Raw genomic sequence first — 16842 nt, 5'->3', positions numbered from 1 at the left:
AGTCTCTACAAACAAGTTTTATGGAAACTAGTTTCGTAGAATGCATATCTCTATTAAATTTGCCTACATTTTGAAGTGGGAAAAGTAATTTGTGCTAAATTTTTATTTATGTTTTTCAAGTATTGATTAGACAATATTTAGTTTGTGTAATGACATTTTCATTATACAATTCTCTTTTTGTTTCTTTATCGCATATTTTACATGGGTTATTATCTATTAAACCAAATACTTATTTATTTAATTTTTAAAAATGTATTCTATTTAAATAAATATTATTTATTTATTTATTAAACCAAACAATTATTATTTTATTTTTTAAAATCGTAACAAAATTTTGGGGGAATTTAAAATTTTCGGAGGGAATTTTGCCGCCATTTTGTTTATGTAGGTTATAACCGACAGTAATGAAAATTTTCTGTTGGTTTTTATTTAAAAAAAAATTATGTCAGTTTTAACCGACAATAATGAAATTTTTCCAAAATAAAACCCCTCCATCTCTAAGCAGCAGTAATGGCTTGGTTGCTCGCTGAGTCGTTTGCAGAGTCCATGCTTTTGCCTTCTGGGTATGTGTCTGTGCTGGGTTGCTTGGTCAAGCAGTACTTGTTTGAAAGAATGGAGCTTCTTCCCAACACCGCCACGCTTATCACGTTTTACAGAAGAGGACAAAGAAGAAGAACAACAACGACTGGAAGAAGTAGAATAAGAAGAAGATGAAGTTGAGCTTTTGGCGAGGACTGTGGAAGTTTGCTTTAACAAAAAGGGTGTCGTTGCCTCTCCTCCTACACCAACTTCTCCCAAGAATTCGCCTTATATTAGTAACATGGTGATGAAAAAATTGCTTCAGAGGTTTGTTTTGCTTCTCCAATTGAAGTTTTACTTCTCCAATTGAAGTTTTACTTTATCAAATGTTGTTTCTTGGGCATGTTATGTGCTCGGCATAATTGCATTGCATTGTATTCTTGTCGTAATTCATATACTGAATGCGTTTGGTCTTCATAATTGTATTGTTTTTTGAACTGAATGATCACAAAACTACCCACATATAACACCAGATTTGAAAAGACAAAGCTTTAGTTCACTATGTCTCAAATGAGACTTGATTTAAGATTATGACTTCGTAAATTTTCAGGAGGGGCATTGGATGGCATCTTTTGAAGGCAAGCAAGGAACTAATCTCGCAGATGAGTTCCTCAAGAGAGGCGTACTTGCATTGTAGGATGATTGATACAGCTCCATTGAACATGTATAAAAAAGCAGGATACGACATTGTAAAGACGGATACCATTTTGGTTTTGTTGTTGTTGCAGAGGCACAAGCACTTAATGTGCAAGAAACTTCCAGTCTTAACCAACTTTTCAGAATCGGATATGTTCTGTTCACAAGAGGAATTAACACCATGAATGTTTATGTGAAAATCTTAATATGTGTCTCTGAGGTACATGCAGTTGTTGCCATAATCATTTTTGTGGATTTGTATTGATAAATCATTATGCATTAAATCTCATATTGTTGCCTTCCCTGAGCATAGTGAAAAAAACTAGGAATTTTGTGTCTTCTCTAAGCAGCAGTAATGGCTTGGTTCTTTATTGTTAAGCAGAAATTAATACATTTGAAAGGGAAAGAAATGATTCAGAAAGTGGTTTATATTTTTTTTATTATTAATATATTTTCTGTCGGTTTTATCGGACAGAGAATGCTCTTATTAATCATTATTAATAATTTCTCTGTCGATTATATCTGACACAATTTATGTCGGTTTTAGAATATTTTCTGTCGGTTTTATCCGACACAATTTCTGTCGAAAAATTCATTTTCTGACGTTAGCAATTCTGTCGCTTATTATATCCACCACTGCATCTATTTTCTGTCGGATTTTGCTTAATATCCGACAGTAATATATGTTTCTTGTCGGTTATCATAGCGATACTAATAAATGGTTTCGTAGTAGTGCGTATTGTGTACGTATTTTGAATAGTGTTCATTAGGGGCCAATTACCTGTGATTCTTACCCAATCATCCCATAATTCCCATTTTCCATGCATGCCTTTTTCTTATGGGGTTGTTTTGCCTTTACAGTCTAGATTACTTTCTTGGCCAGGGTTCAAAAACAACTTGTAAAGACACGTAGTAGTGATGAACATCAAGCCTTCACATGTTTTATATAGTTTTCTTGGCCAGCCATCAAACGCTTCACATGTTCGTTTTAAGGCCAATTTGCCCACTTCCAATGCAACTTCGCCTACCCATTTGGTTGACAAAGTTTTCTGTATGATGAGTCACATAGTCACAAATGTTAATAGTTCATCTATTATAATAAGAATGGATGACGTGATTGATATTTATTTTTTGTTTAAATTTTGCCCAATCAGTTTGTTATGATTGGTACAATGAAATAGCTTTAGCTTAAAACGCATGATTAAAGTTTCTTCCTAATGGTTGTTTTTGGACTGCAATGTTTAAGTAGACTAGTAATGCTAGGATAAATTTTATGTAAAGCATTCAAATTTCCACAGGATGTAGCTAGACATAAAAACCCTCACTGATGATTCCACCTACTTCAATTACATTTTTTAATTATGCAAGCTGCAATACTGTTGACTTTAATTCTGTGTTTTAACATTCAATTATGCTATCTGCATGGTTGACTTGGTTTCCATTGGCATACATAAATCTGTCATTATCGTTTACATTGCCACGAATAAGTGAAAGCCATCTGTGCACAACGAGTACCATCAATTGATGCTAATCTATTGAATGAAACGATGGTTACAAAGCACAAACGGTCAGAACCAGCTCACGCGCAAGTCGCAGTCATCGTTTATTGAAATGTTGATTCGGTTATATATTAGGTGAAGCGAATGCAAATGTCCAAGAAACATTGAATCTGTATTTTGATTCAATTTATTCAAGTATTTTAAAGTTTGAAGAAACAAGAACAATAGCTAGCATGAAAGAACTCTTTATATATACACAAGATAACAAGAATATAATATACATGTAGTGATCATGAAAAGAAACTAGGCAACAAAATGGTGTATGATAATTAAATTCGTAACAACATTCCAACATCTTACAGAACAAAATCTTAAGCATGAAATGGGAAATATAATTATTACCTTCTGAGACATTTGACAATTGACATAATAATAATATAAAATTTTTACACTTCCTTTTCTAGCAGTGAGGGGTTCTAACAATTTCCCCTTGCTAATCAAGGCACCGTGAAATTAATCAGTCCCAATAATACCTAGAACCAGATTAGATTAAGCAAAAGACTAACAATTAATTAAGATATTACGATCTTTCCGGAAAAAACAAGCAAACTCCTCAGAGAAAGTTAGCATTTCCATGATCTGATAGCATATCACTAAAGAAGTGGTCCTTCCCTAGAGTAGCAGGAGCAGCACTTTCATCAAACAGCCACTTCTCAAGAAAAGACAGCGGCAACTGATCGCTGATAAGATCCGGCTTGCTTTCGCCTTGGAATAAGCTGTCCGGCGACATAGACGGAGACAAATCGGAATTTGAGGACTCAAAACCGAACAGAGACTCAAACGTATCAGATAGCTCAACATTGCCACTATTGGCAGTATTTGCCACAGATGTGGTTCCCTCACTAGATGAGTAATGCTGATAATCTGTCTTATTATTAGCCAAGTTGGTTAAGCTAGCTGATTTCTTTGGTGGGTTTTTCATCCAACCTTTCAACAATCTTGAAATGTTCTCAGTGCTTGAAGCATAAGTGGAACTGCTTGATTGATCTAGGGTTGGTTTCTTCGGGCTCGAAATTGAAAACCCATCTGTGGGATTCAAATCTGAACTCAAAGTCAGTGGCTTTTCTGGGGAAAGGGCATCTCTGAGAGCTTGCCTGGCCATGTGGATGTCTGTTTGAAGCCTCCTCTCCCATTGTCCTCTGGATATTGGCTGTGAGGAAGAATTGCTGTTTAGTCCTTGATCTTTTGAGTGAAGGCCTTCAGCGCCTCCTCCTTCAGCTTGGAGCTTGCTCAGCTTCTTCCTCAAGTGTGTGTTCCAATAGTTTTTAATGTCATTGTCAGTTCTCTGTGGGAGGTATGAAGCTATTGCAGCCCATCTGCAATCACACATTCAATGGTGCCATTAATTAGATTTGCAGAATCCAAACCTACTCAAATTTATTTTAGACTGAATATTTTTTTCAGATTGAAAAAAAAAAAAAAAAAAAATGGATGTTTTACGACTTAGATGTAATGTAACACACATAGAAAATCTACAAATTTATATGGTGGATTATATATTTAATATACTTACCTATTGCCCAAAAGAGCTTGAAGGTGGATGATCATCTTCTCCTCTTTGTCAGTAAAGTTACCGCGTCTGATCCCTGGCCTGAGGTAATTAGTCCATCTAAGCCTGCAACTTTTACTGCATCTATGCAGCCCTGGATTTACCAAAATAGAACAAAATACATATTAGTTGGATGCCCAAAGAAAAAAAAATGTGACAAATTAAAGGTAAAATATCACAAATTAACATCCACTCTTAATCTCAAAGTTAAACAAAACCCATGTTTTCATTCCAAGCAAAATCCAATATTTCACCCCAAAAAATGAAGAAAAAAAACAGAAGATAGAAAAGAAAGAAATTTTACCAGTATTGGTAGGAACAGCTCTCCAATTTCCAGGTCCACGTTCTTGAATGTAAGAGACTAAAATGATGTCTTCTTCAGGAGTCCAAGGTCCCTTCTTGACCCCTTCTTTGTCACAGCAAGGAGGCCTCCCCATAATATTTCACCTTTCTTTTCTCTGTTCTTTAATCAAATCACCACCACAGAATGTCTCCCAAGTTTCTTGCTATGTATCCTCTCACTCACTTGGTACTATATGTCTTTCTTTCTTTCTTTCTCGGAAGATGCTAAGACAAGAGACTCGATACTAAAAAATGGAGGGTTTGGTCTGCATAAATAGACAAATGAAGCCTAGAGAGAGAGAGAGAGAGGGGGGGGGTGTCTTAAGAGATAGGGGAAGACGCTGACCTAAAAGATATCAACAACAGAGCGGCAAGGGTAGCAAAAGAGTCAAATGGTGACAGCAAGAGCATTTACTCCCATGGCAGCAAGGCTTGCCAAAGTCAGCTATAGTGTGGCATCTCTCTCTCTCTCTCTCTCTCTCCTCCTCTTCTGCTTCTTTTTCTCCTGCCTAGCAAAACCGCGTGGCATTCAATGTGGCTCAACTGGGGAAAACCCCGCCCTTTAATGTGGTCTTAAACCCACCATTTCATCTCTCATGAATTATGTGCTTCGCTTTCAACAGACTCGGCACTCGTCCTAGTGAAAAGTAAAAAGTCAAAAACCCTACAAGCCCCCTTAGTAATTACTTGGAACCAAAGTCTTTAATGCTAGCTCTCTCATAAAATTTTTGTCTCCGCACTCTCCTTTGGAAGTGCTTCACGAAGAAAGAACTAAATGTTTCTTCTATAATTCTGAAGTAATTTTAACTTTTGTTATCAATAAGTGCTTTTAGGTCTTCTTGTAGTTCAAACATTTCCTTGAGTATACTCTCCTCTTTCTTGTGCCATACTTGTTTACATTACCTTATTAATATGATAAAGATGTGACCATGACATGAATGATTTGGTAACATAACATATTATAATATGAATAGTTTAGCAACATTATGTGACGATACTAAGATTATATATACTAAAACAACTCTCATATGGTGGAAGAGTAAGTTGGACTTACCTTGAATCATAACTAGTGTTTGTATATCGGGGTGTTGGATTTGTCTCATGTATAGACTTTGATTTTACTTGACATCATACTGAATTAAGAAAGAGAAAATATGACCAATTTGATCACTGTTGAGTAGCTAAAATCCAAGAGGGTGACACACATGGTGATTGACGAGTCTTGTTTTCTCTTGCATCATGCATGTCGGCTAATCGGTTTGGATAGCGAGATAGTGATCAAGGTCAATCATGTTAGCTACTAATGGAAATCTCTTGTTATATGTCTATTACAGGCTTGTTTAAAAGTGATTTTAAAATAATTGAAAGTGGCTTTGATGAAAGTGTTTTTGAAATCACCAATAAAAATTAAAGTGGATTATGAAAAAAACACTTCAAGTGCTTTGTGCAAATGTACTTCTTTAAAAAAAAAACACTTAAATTGCTTTTGAAATCCAAAATAAATTTCAATCGTGCTTCTAGTCATTTTATCATTTTATGATCTTATCCTTGGAATGATTCTCACAAATAAAGAATCACATGGTCTCCCTAAGACTGACGTCTTTTCTAAATGAACTGAACCAGGATACCACGAATGGAGTTTGAAGAAGGGGAAGGGGTCCTTGACCCGCAACAGATAGAGGAGGGAGTAGGTTTAAAAAATGATCTTGGAGTGTCCAGGGTTGGGCGAAGAGGGTCTCTTAACACCTTTTAAATTAGTATCATCTAAGCCAGTACTCAATCAAGTAAGACCATGTTTATCGAAATGATTCCCATAAATAAATAAATAAATTGCATACTTAAGTCGTGAGGTTAAGCTCACCAGCCACCTCCTATTTAGTGTAGATAATATTATTCGTTCGAAAAAAAGTCGTGAGTCAAAATAATATTTACTTTTTTATATATGAAATAAAACTATTTCTTATGATTTGATACATAATTGTTCATGTTCGAGATAATTGATTTAATGTGATATGTGCTAGTAACACATGGTATGTCATAAATCAAAATAATATCCCTATCTTAGATACCGTTTCCACTTCTTGTAAGAAAGATAACATCGATCCACACACACTTAAGCTGTATATTTGATTTTTCTTCTCCAAACTTGCTCGTATCGAAGAAAAAATAAAATCAGTTCTCTTTCACCTTTTGGGTTCTGTATATATTTTCTAGACATTACATTAAATAATTCATTAATGAATTAACAGACATAATTAAAGAGCAGGGTGTAAAAATCATTTTCCAAGCAAAAACCCTACAAATTTAATAATAGAAATGAATTCGATGATTCTCACCTCAATTAGTAATTACCATTGCTATATTGTATAATTTCGATTCATGTGTTATTCTTACCCTTGAAAAGTGAATTGACTAAGGGATAGAAGTGCATTTTTGCTCACCCTCATTTAGTGTGGTGTATACTCACCACCTTATTTATTACCATTAGATAAGTTTGAATTTTGAGATTTGTGCATGTCTGCTACACGAATCTCAAAATTCAAATTCATCTAACTGTGATAAATAGGATGGTGAGCATACACCACACTAAATAATGGTGGGCAATTAAAGAAAGCTGGGACCAATTGGGAGGCAACCGCTTGTGGTGGACTCCTTAATTAGGCCTAATTATAATTATCTAAGCTTGGACCCATCATTTATATATCATACTAAATTTACGTATTCAAAAAATAAAAATGTGACTTCTACGTCTCGGATTTGCATTTTCTTCATTGGAGATGCTCTTAGAAAGTGAAAAGCCTGGCTTTGCACTAATTCAACCGGAAAATTAATGGTCCTGCTGGTCCCTATAATCTTTAATTTAATACTAATTTTGAAAGAACGAAGGTATAATTAAGCTTGGTCGAGAATCAAATTATCTTGTATAATTACCACGTTTCTAATTATTTTTCCAAGTCATTGAAGCAGTAAAAAATCAAGGTTAATTAATATAACGCATGCATTAGAAGTCATACTTAAAAGTGTAATTATTCTGACTATCTGGTAAATTGACAGCAACCCATATTTTTCATTCCTGTTTGTTTGTATCATTTACTCTTTTTTTTCTTTTCTTTTTCACACAAGCGATATTATATACACACGTTGTATACAAGAACATTCTTGTGCGCCCGGTTCATTGTATCTCCATCAATATGAATAGATTTGAACTTTTATCTAATACAAGGGCTGATTTGGACCCAAAAAGCCGAAACCCTAGCAGTCTAGCAAATGAAGAAGGCATGCGTATGTTTAAATTTTAATTGTTCATGTAAAAACATATAATATAAGATTTGGCACTTTTTCCGCAACAGGGTGACTACGATGGGTTAGAGCCGTGCACCTTGCAATGGTTTCTTCACTGATCCGGCCGCGTACGCGGCTGGCGGAGATCCGTTTAGGATTTTTAGGTTTTTTTGTGTGGTCACTTTTGGGTCTCTACAATTGGACCTTAACTTTTGGGCTCCTATGTAATTTTTTGCTTTAGGTATAGATAGGAACCTTTACTCATGCATTGTGAGCATATGTGGCGTCTTGTTTGTACCGATCCTTTTTTTAGGACTGTTTTATTTCTCGCTTTTAGCTGCGAAATCTTTGCAATTTGTCATTCTGGACTTTGTTAAAAAAATTCCCTTTGACCAAAAAAAAAATGTCAATTTTAAATTGTGTCACGGACTCTGTCACACCGCAACTTCCATGTGGCCTTTAATATATGCAGAAGCGAAATTCCTTCTTCTTTCTCCTCCTGATTTGGCTCTATGCTAGCTATTTCTGATAATATTGAACAATATTTTAGTCTGCAATCTACATATATATGATATCACTATATATGCATGATCAGTTGGCCATATATCTTCTGCTGCCAATGTACGTAAATAATGGATGCATAATATATATATGTATATTCGGGTGATGAAATTGGAGAGCATGAATGTTTGTAATTTGTTTATGATACAATCAGTCAGGATCTTGAAGATCATTGTAGTTAAGAATTTATGTCCAATTTTTAATGGTTAGGTTACTTGCAATTTGAATTTACGTTTAAAAAATGTACATACGAAGTTTAAAGTGAACCAACCGAATGGTAGTTTTCCTTGGAACCAAAGGTCAGTTGAGATTTGCTATAGATCGAAGAACTGGGTTTACTTTTTTGTTCTTTAGTTTAGATTGATTATCATCAATTTGACTTTGTTTTAAAGACGAAAATAATCGTATTTAGTTTTTAATAAAATACAAGCGTGATAGCCTCCCATTGACACTAAGTTCCAATCATCAAATATGACAATCACATTTATGTGACTAAATTATACCATGTTTGAAATGTATGTTTTCGTTTCATATATATAGTCCATTGTTGTGATGTGCTTTCAAGTCGATAACTTTTGTTACAATCCTCGACAACTTATCATAGTAAACAGCTTTCAAAACTGGAGCTCCTATAAAAAAAAAAAGATAAACCTAGGTCAAGCACGAAAAAAATATACAAGCCAAACTTAAAGAGAGTAATATTTGATTTGACTTGCCTCATTTACTACACTAGCTAGTGTGTTTCCCTTCTTCATTTGAATTTCATTTTCTCATAATTTAGATCAAATATATTAAAGTATCGCTTGAATAAAACAAGAACAAATTGATATTTTAGGCCCATATATGGTGCATGCCCATCTCCCTCATTTTCGCTTGTTTTTTGCCTGCATATTTATCTTTCTTCCGGCGGGCTACACATCCATACCAAAACAAATTCATGGCCCTTATGTGTAGGTGGTTTCTAGTAGTATACGTTGACTGAAACAAATACATGCCCATACTTTCTATTTTCTTTGATATAATGCCCATACTCTCCATACTGATTTCAAGTGTCCAAGTAGTGAGTACTGAGAAAAACCATGTGCATTATAGTTTCCCACAATTTACAAGCCACTTTAGTGGTGTGTATAACAAATGAAAAATTAATGCATGTGAAGTATTCTCACACGTACGCGGGTATTTAAAGATAAAGATGAGTATATATGATCTTTAATATCTTTATGTGTGTGTGTGTGTGTGTGTATGCGTGTGGATATATGTGAGAACTAACTCCAACCTTCAAGATGTGCATTGAACTTGTTATATTGTGGCCTCATCAATGTATTTCGTCGGTTTCATTGGACAAGCATATTCATATGATCAGATCAAGTAGATAATTCCGTCGACTGAACGCTCTCCAATTCCAAAATATGGGAGTACTTGATGGAGTAGTAATTTGCAAATTGATAAAAGTTTATGTACATGATCAACAATATTAATCGGAAAAGAAAACACAGTATCACCATTTAGAAGGGTAGCAATTCTCGAAGATGAAGACCTACCACATGCATAAGCATGGAAAAAAATAAAAATAAAAAATATTATGATCACCTTTAGGAAGCCATTCGAGTCACTCAGTCTTGCCAAAAAGCTTCTTGCATACGTAGAGCATTAAGAACAGTTGTGTTAGCTACCAGAAATATGAGAATTCCAATTTCAAAGACAACGCTTAAGCACCTTAAACTTCTGCAACATAACAAACGTGCCCTTAGTTAGCAAAGGAATGAACCAAGAAGAGTGTAGAGTAGTGTTTCCTTATGCCAGGAAATTAGTTTTAGTTACAATAACAAAAAAAAAAAAAAAAAATTCCCAATTGGATCCATCATCGTGATCCCAATCTAAACTGAGGTGAAATGAAAAAATTGGGCCTTGATGTTGTTCTTAAAAATTTGTTGATTTTGGGCTGATAAAACCCAAGTTAGTAGGCTTCAAATATAATGAAGAAGAGATGTACCAAGAAATATAACAAAGAGACAGTGCAGTTGGGTGATTTAGGGTTTAAGGTCTTGTCTCTCATCTCTTCTTTTCTTCACGATGCAAAGATTGTAAAAACCTCACACAAGATTTTTCACGAGTTAACTATTAGAATTTAATTAAATCGCATTCGTGTCATTTGATGCGTAAGAGAACAAAACTTGCAACGGTTGATTCATACGGAATATTAAATGAGCATAGTCATGAAAAATGATTTTTGCATATTCTTTTTTTCACGTGTACTTCTCTCTTCTTTTTAGGTGTTGAATTGAACAAAAGAGAGTCCATGAACGAAAGAAAAAAGAGACTGTAGAAGGAAAAAAATAAGTGTCTGAAAAATCATTTTTCATATGCATGTATAGTGATGTCGTATTTGGTAACAATTACAACGTGTTAAATTTTGTATTTGGTTAGTTTCTAGTAGATTTTTCAAACGAATATTACACTGTTACCCTCTTGTTAATTTCAAACTTCTTAATTTGGGATTGAAAAAATGATTCTTTTCCATATATAGTTTGATCGCAGATATGACAATATTTTAATGGCATTCGCTCATATTTGCCCATAAGGCTGGTAGAGCCACTGTGCTGTTCTTCCAGTATTTGAGTTTTTCTTGAAACACAAGGGCAAGGTGTTTGATGAAATACGTCGTAGAATTTTTCTTCTTGGAAACCTGCCTCTTTACGTACTCTTTGGTACAACAAATTTCTATCTCCGCCACTGTATATCCACGAATACGCATACGAAACTAGAGCTAGCGGTGTTGTGCCGTGTATTGTTCTGTGAGAAATCGATCTAGAAGAAGGATTATTTTGACTAAGGGGTTGCTTAATTGTTTTCTCTCACCGAGCGTTAGGGTCGTTGTCCTCCTCTCTTCTAGAAAACGTCCCTCGACATCTTATCATGCGGTCTCCATATCTAAATCTCATGCTGCTGTCGACTGACGAGGATGAAGAATTAAAAAGAATTTTCTGCAATCGGCAGGTAAGAAAATGACCCTTAAGAAAACTCTAAACCCCAATATTATATATGTATATATATTAAAGCGGATTCGTGATACTATTTTTTAACGCGTATTTTTGTGGAGCATACTTCTAATATATTTTAACCATTCAAACCGTCTATCTTTTAGAATATAATTCATATATCATCTTTGTAAAAAATAGACAAATCCAAACCCATTAAGTTATAATGGAGAAAATGAACGAATAAGATTCTACGGAAAAAAAAACTCTAAATCCAATAGATCTGCTTCTTTTTGTTCTTACGAACAGAATAGTTTCATTATTACTAAAAGTAATTGAAAAGAATCAAACAAATATTATAATCCAACGATCATATGGTTATAGAGATAAATGATTTTTGGTAAACATAACCCTTTAGGACAGGTCTAAAAAATACACAATTCTAATTGTTGAAATAAATTATAAAATGAGTCTCATAAAACCGTGTGGAAAAAATTATGTAAACAAATGCTGCCACGAATCCGTCTCATACTTATATAAGTTAAGTTCGTTGTTTGACTTGTGTGTGCATGTCTATGTATAATGACATTCATAGTATGTGAAGACTCAATATTGTAGTGTGTGTGACGCGAATTCCACTAGGCATGCATAGGTTATGCATATAGAGCCCCACACGTTATTAGGCAAATATTGTCTTCAGATGTACCAATCGAGGTCGGCATAAAAAGATAAGCAAACATTCTAACTTCAACTTCAATCACAAGTGGAAGCCTATCTGAATTTGTCTCGTACTTGATTTACACATATTGTATTTATAAAATAAAGATAATCGGTTTTCAGTACAAATAATATTGGAAAATAGAGAAATTAAACACACGGTTTTCGAATGTAGTAGTGTACATTTATAAGCTGTGGCTTGCAGACACGAAATTAGAGATAATCAAGGGCATAAATTATCGAAGATAAGTTATTTTTCAAGATAAATATGAAACGTTGATATTGTAATAATAAAATTTTGTAAAGTAATATAGATTTTGAAATGATTAAATCGATATCCATATAATCGCAAGAATTATATGAAGAATATTATGTTATCGATTTTTGAGTAATTATAATTTATTAAGAATTTTATTTACTCTTATTTGAATTTGTTTAAGTTTCATAATTTATGAGATATTGAATTCATAAATGCAAGAGTTACAATGATGCTAAGAACCTTGATCAAAATATTTAAACAAACACAATTTCAACCTAACAATATGAGCTGATTAGGAATCGAAACCAAAATGACTCTTAATTCAACTTTGCAATTAGAAACAAAAGAGAAAATGCACAGAAATAAAACGGGGTGCGAAATGACCAAAATGCCCCTTAATTCATTTGAAATTTAGGACAAGAATAAAAAATCCATAAAAAGTTAAAACTTAAGCTTTCAATCTCACCCAATTCCTCCTCTTTTTCTGATTTCTCTCTCCAAAGTTCTTAGCAAAAAAAACAGAGACCCCTCAACCGATCGATGTTATGTATAAATCTTCTTGCAAAAAAAACAGTCCGTCAGTAAACCAATCACATAACGGTCTCCTCAGAACTCCGAGGCTCTCTCTAAGCAACCCCCCATAAGATTAGTTCAATTTCAACCCCAAGTCGCTGACATGTTCTTTTCTCACCTCCCCTAAACTTTTGCTTCCAAATCCCCCTTAAATCTCAGCAGTTAGGTCAGATTTCCACCTTCGGGAATCCCATTTCATGCAACCCTTTCGAGCATTTGCATGAATCTTCCTGCTCTCTTCAGGTGGGAAGTCCATTCCTCCCTGAAAAATTCAACGTTGTAATCAGAGCCTGCGTGAAACTCCTCTGTATTTTTGCTTCAAACTGAGATAAAGCGATTGATTTATGGGTTTCTTCACTGATGGGTGCCTTAAACATTTCTTTGCTAAATACCCACTTTGATTTGGAGAATATGGGTGCTTCTGGTGGGGAGTTTTACTCAAAGATGGCTCCTTTTCCTAGACTTTTCACCCTCTCTGTCTCTTCCCTTTTGCTTGCTCTGTTAAGATTTTTCAGCAAGTTCTTCCTCAGAGTCAGGTATTCAAATTCCCACTTGGGTTTTGTAATTATGATATTTTTAGATGAATTCTCGGCTGGGTTTTGTAATTCAGATACTTTTTTATTGATTCAGTAACTTATTTTTGTGTTTCTTTTTGTTGCAGTTTTGGTAACGGCGAGCGTTCTGGGATGAACAATTCTTGTCGTTCTCCTAACACTCTTTCTGAAGAAACCAACCAAATGGTATCGAATAATAATCTTGTTGAGACAGAAGCTCTACCCGGAAAAGCGGATTCTTGTTCTGCTAGCCTTGTTTCTGAAGAAACCAATAAAATGGTATCGAATAATCCGGTTGAGCCAGAAGCTCTGCCGGAGAGAGCAGATTCCGAGATTTCGGAGAGCGACGGAGATTCGGAGCTTGGTGATGTTGATGGTGCAGAGGCCTCGAAGCCGAGTTTCGTGTTTAAATTCGAGTACCAGACTAGAGAAATATTAAGCAGAAGCAATACAGAGTATGAGTTTCTGGCTGACAAGTATAACCTATTCAAAGAAGAAGGACCAGAATTCACAAGCAGCAGCAGCAGCAGAAAATACGAATTCAAAGCCGGAGAGAATGTTAGTTGCTTCGTGGAAGAAGGTAAAGTTGCAACCTTCACTGTCGAAGGAGGAGGTGATCATGAAGAAATTGCTCATGAATTCTCAGGTGGGGAATGCAAGGAAGATGAAGAGTCTGATAAGAAATCGGCGATGGAAGATGCTCGTTCGGACGAAGAGCTAATGGGGAGCCTCGAAAGCGATTCTGATCGTGAGGAAGTTGATTCTCATGAAGTTAATTTCTTGTCAGAAAAGGACTTTGGCTCCCCAAGTTTGGGGTTTTTGTCAGCAGAAGATTTTGGGGAAAGAGATGAACTTCCAAATTTCGATATGGGGTACGAGTCTGATTGTTTCGATGAAGAAGATGAAGATATAAACGAACAAATTCGAGAACTCCAAGAGCTGCCCAGCAGCTCGAATCCAGAAGGGTTTAGTAGAAAGGACGAAACGCCAATCGAGCGTTCCGAAAATGCTGAAAAACCCGATGTTCGTAATTCGGTAACCAATGATTCTGAGGATTCAAACACATTGGAAACATTGTGGGAACACCAGGAATTGTTAGAACAGTTGAAAATGGAGCTCAAGAAAGTCAGAGCTACCGGTTTGCCTACCATTCTCGAAGAATCCGAGTCTCCAAATATGGATGATTTGAAACCATGGAAGATTGATGAAAAGGCCCATCAAGGTGATCGAATGGGAGAGCTTCAGAAGTTCCACAGAATTTACAGAGAGCGTATGCGAAAATTCGACATTTTAAATTACCAGAAGTTATATGCAATAGGTCAGTTTTTTTTCATCAATTTCGATTAATTTCTTCACAGTTTCAAATCATTTTGTTTGTTTTTTCTTCCCAAATTCTTTTCTTCTTAATTTCCATCTGTTCTTATCCATTCGATTCATCGGTATGATTAATTTAACCTAATTAGGACCCACTTACATCCCAACCATCAAGAGTGATTATTACATGACCTAATTAAATTAGAACACACACCTTTCCCGGTTCTCCATTGTGTAAGCACTTTTCAAAAAAAAGCACTTTTGCATATGTAGGTATCAAATATTGTCCAAAAGCACATTACATACTCAGTGGCTGTGCAGATAGTACATAGAGCCATCTCATTACCCTTAGTTTATGTTTAATTAGCACCTTCTGAGCATGCTGGTCTTTAAGCTCCACCAGTCTAATTATGAAGTGCTTTTGTGCTCCACCATTTTGTTTGTTGGTTTCTTCTTTGCAGACAAGCTGCAGAAATTCATGTATATGAAAAGTTAATCTGTAATTATTAAATTAAATTGACTTTAATTCACATGATCTCAATTTCTTATGTGTTTTATGAAAATCCAAATGTGTAGGTTTCTTGCAGTCCAAGGATCCACTTCAGTCGTTTCCGAGCTCCTCCAAATCCTCAGCTCCGGCAATCCCATCCTTTCTCTCACAGAACTTTTGGAGATGCAAACCGAAAAAAGAATCAGATTCCGACCCAATGGAGAAGTTTATTAGAGAATTGCATGGTGATTTAGAAGCGGTTTATGTGGGGCAGTTGTGCCTTTCTTGGGAGATCCTTCAATGGCAGTATGAGAAGGCCTTCAAGCTATGGGAATCCGCTCCGTACGGAAATGGTTCGTACAATGTGGTTGCCGGCGAGTTCCAACAGTTTCAAGTTCACTTGGTTAGATTTGTAGAGAACGAATGTTTTCAAGGGCCTAGGGTTGAAAATTACGTCAAGAATCGATGCGTCACGCGCCATCTTCTTCAAGTTCCGGTGATTAGAAGTGAGGGAGACTTGTAGATCAAATGTTGCGGTTACTTATAGATGTTGAAGGTTTGATTTATCGAGACTAATACAAATGTATGGCATTGCAGGGGACAATTTAAAGGAGAGGAAGAAAGCAAGAAGAAAGGGCAAAGACGGTGGTGCAATTACAAGTGACATTCTAGTAGAGATACTCGAAGAATCAATACGGACAATTTGGCGATTCATTCGAGCTGATAAATACGCTAATTGTACGCTTGCACATCGAAGGAGAAGACAAGAAGAAGAGCTTGAAGAATCGGATCTGAAGCTTTTCACGGAGATCCAAACAGATCTTCACAAGGTAGGTTTCTTATCAGATAGTCTAACATACGAGTTTTCATGTTTCGGTTTGACCTAATGATCGAATTAACTTCTTTTTTTTTTCTTTTCCATGGAATGCAGAAAAACATGAAGCTAAAAGAGAGACTGAGGTGTGGGAACTGCATCCTGAAGAGATTCAAAAAGCATGAGGATGAAGGCACAGATCACCTCTACTTCTTCTCCCAAGTTGACATGAAATTGGTAGCTAGGGTTTTGAACATGTCGACTATAACAACAGAGCAACTAGTGTGGTGTCACAACAAGTTGAGCAAGATAAATTTTGCGAACCGAAAGCTTCTTGTAGATCCTTCCATCTTGCTGTTTCCATGCTAGCAATAGCAGTAGTCACATTTTTGTCTAACCAAAGTAAATATTAGGCTTCAAGCTGCACATTATTGTTCATATTTTCTTGGCAAAGCGATATTCTAATTCACATTAATTTATGAGAAAATGATTTTGAATTTAAAAATAAAGGTGGGAACAAATTGACATGGCTAACGGATTCATCTCATATCTTATTATTGTTCATATTTGATTGTTTGAAAAATATATGCCTAATTAGATTATTAGTCCTCGTGGTAATAGGAAAGTCGGCCCTT

The 16842-nt window shown here is 35.4% G+C and overlaps 2 protein-coding genes and 1 pseudogene across 2 annotated transcripts; 2 read left to right on the top strand and 1 right to left on the bottom strand.

Annotated features, from left to right (window-relative positions):
* The first annotated feature begins 510 nt into the window (after nt 1-510).
* On the top strand, nt 511-1400 carry LOC137739309 (GCN5-related N-acetyltransferase 5, chloroplastic pseudogene; annotated as a pseudogene).
* Nucleotides 1401-3085: 1685 nt separating this feature from the next.
* On the bottom strand, nt 3086-5210 carry LOC137740115 (myb-related protein 306). Its single transcript, XM_068479924.2, has 3 exons — nt 4628-5210; nt 4288-4417; nt 3086-4090 (listed from the first exon to the last, which is right to left on the bottom strand). Exons 1-3 carry the CDS (start codon nt 4758-4760, stop codon nt 3328-3330), a joined length of 1026 nt encoding a protein of 341 aa, XP_068336025.2. The 5' UTR covers nt 4761-5210; the 3' UTR covers nt 3086-3327.
* A 7681-nt stretch (nt 5211-12891) lies between these two features.
* On the top strand, nt 12892-16694 carry LOC137739549 (uncharacterized). Its single transcript, XM_068479157.2, has 5 exons — nt 12892-13571; nt 13697-14907; nt 15480-15899; nt 15991-16223; nt 16325-16694. Exons 1-5 carry the CDS (start codon nt 13396-13398, stop codon nt 16574-16576), a joined length of 2292 nt encoding a protein of 763 aa, XP_068335258.2. The 5' UTR covers nt 12892-13395; the 3' UTR covers nt 16577-16694.
* Nucleotides 16695-16842: the final 148 nt, after the last annotated feature.

This window comes from Pyrus communis, chromosome 9 (genome assembly GCF_041283825.1).
Source record: "Pyrus communis isolate YQ-2024b chromosome 9, ASM4128382v1, whole genome shotgun sequence".
In the NCBI taxonomy this organism is placed as follows: Eukaryota; Viridiplantae; Streptophyta; class Magnoliopsida; order Rosales; family Rosaceae; genus Pyrus; species Pyrus communis.
The sequence above is the reverse complement of the archived record's forward strand: the minus strand, read 5'-3'. Positions and strand labels throughout refer to the sequence as shown.

Coding starts and splice junctions, on each gene's coding strand:
- LOC137740115 (XM_068479924.2), bottom strand. CDS start 4,760: ATGGGGAGGCCTCCTTGCTGTGACAAAGAAGGGGTCAAGAAGGGACCT. Junction 4,418..4,627: donor AGCTGTTCCTACCAATACTG/GTAAAATTTCTT, acceptor TGGTAAATCCAG/GGCTGCATAGATGCAGTAAA. Junction 4,091..4,287: donor CAAGCTCTTTTGGGCAATAG/GTAAGTATATTA, acceptor GTGTGATTGCAG/ATGGGCTGCAATAGCTTCAT.
- LOC137739549 (XM_068479157.2), top strand. CDS start 13,396: ATGGGTGCCTTAAACATTTCTTTGCTAAATACCCACTTTGATTTGGAG. Junction 13,572..13,696: donor AAGTTCTTCCTCAGAGTCAG/GTATTCAAATTC, acceptor TTTTTGTTGCAG/TTTTGGTAACGGCGAGCGTT. Junction 14,908..15,479: donor CCAGAAGTTATATGCAATAG/GTCAGTTTTTTT, acceptor CCAAATGTGTAG/GTTTCTTGCAGTCCAAGGAT.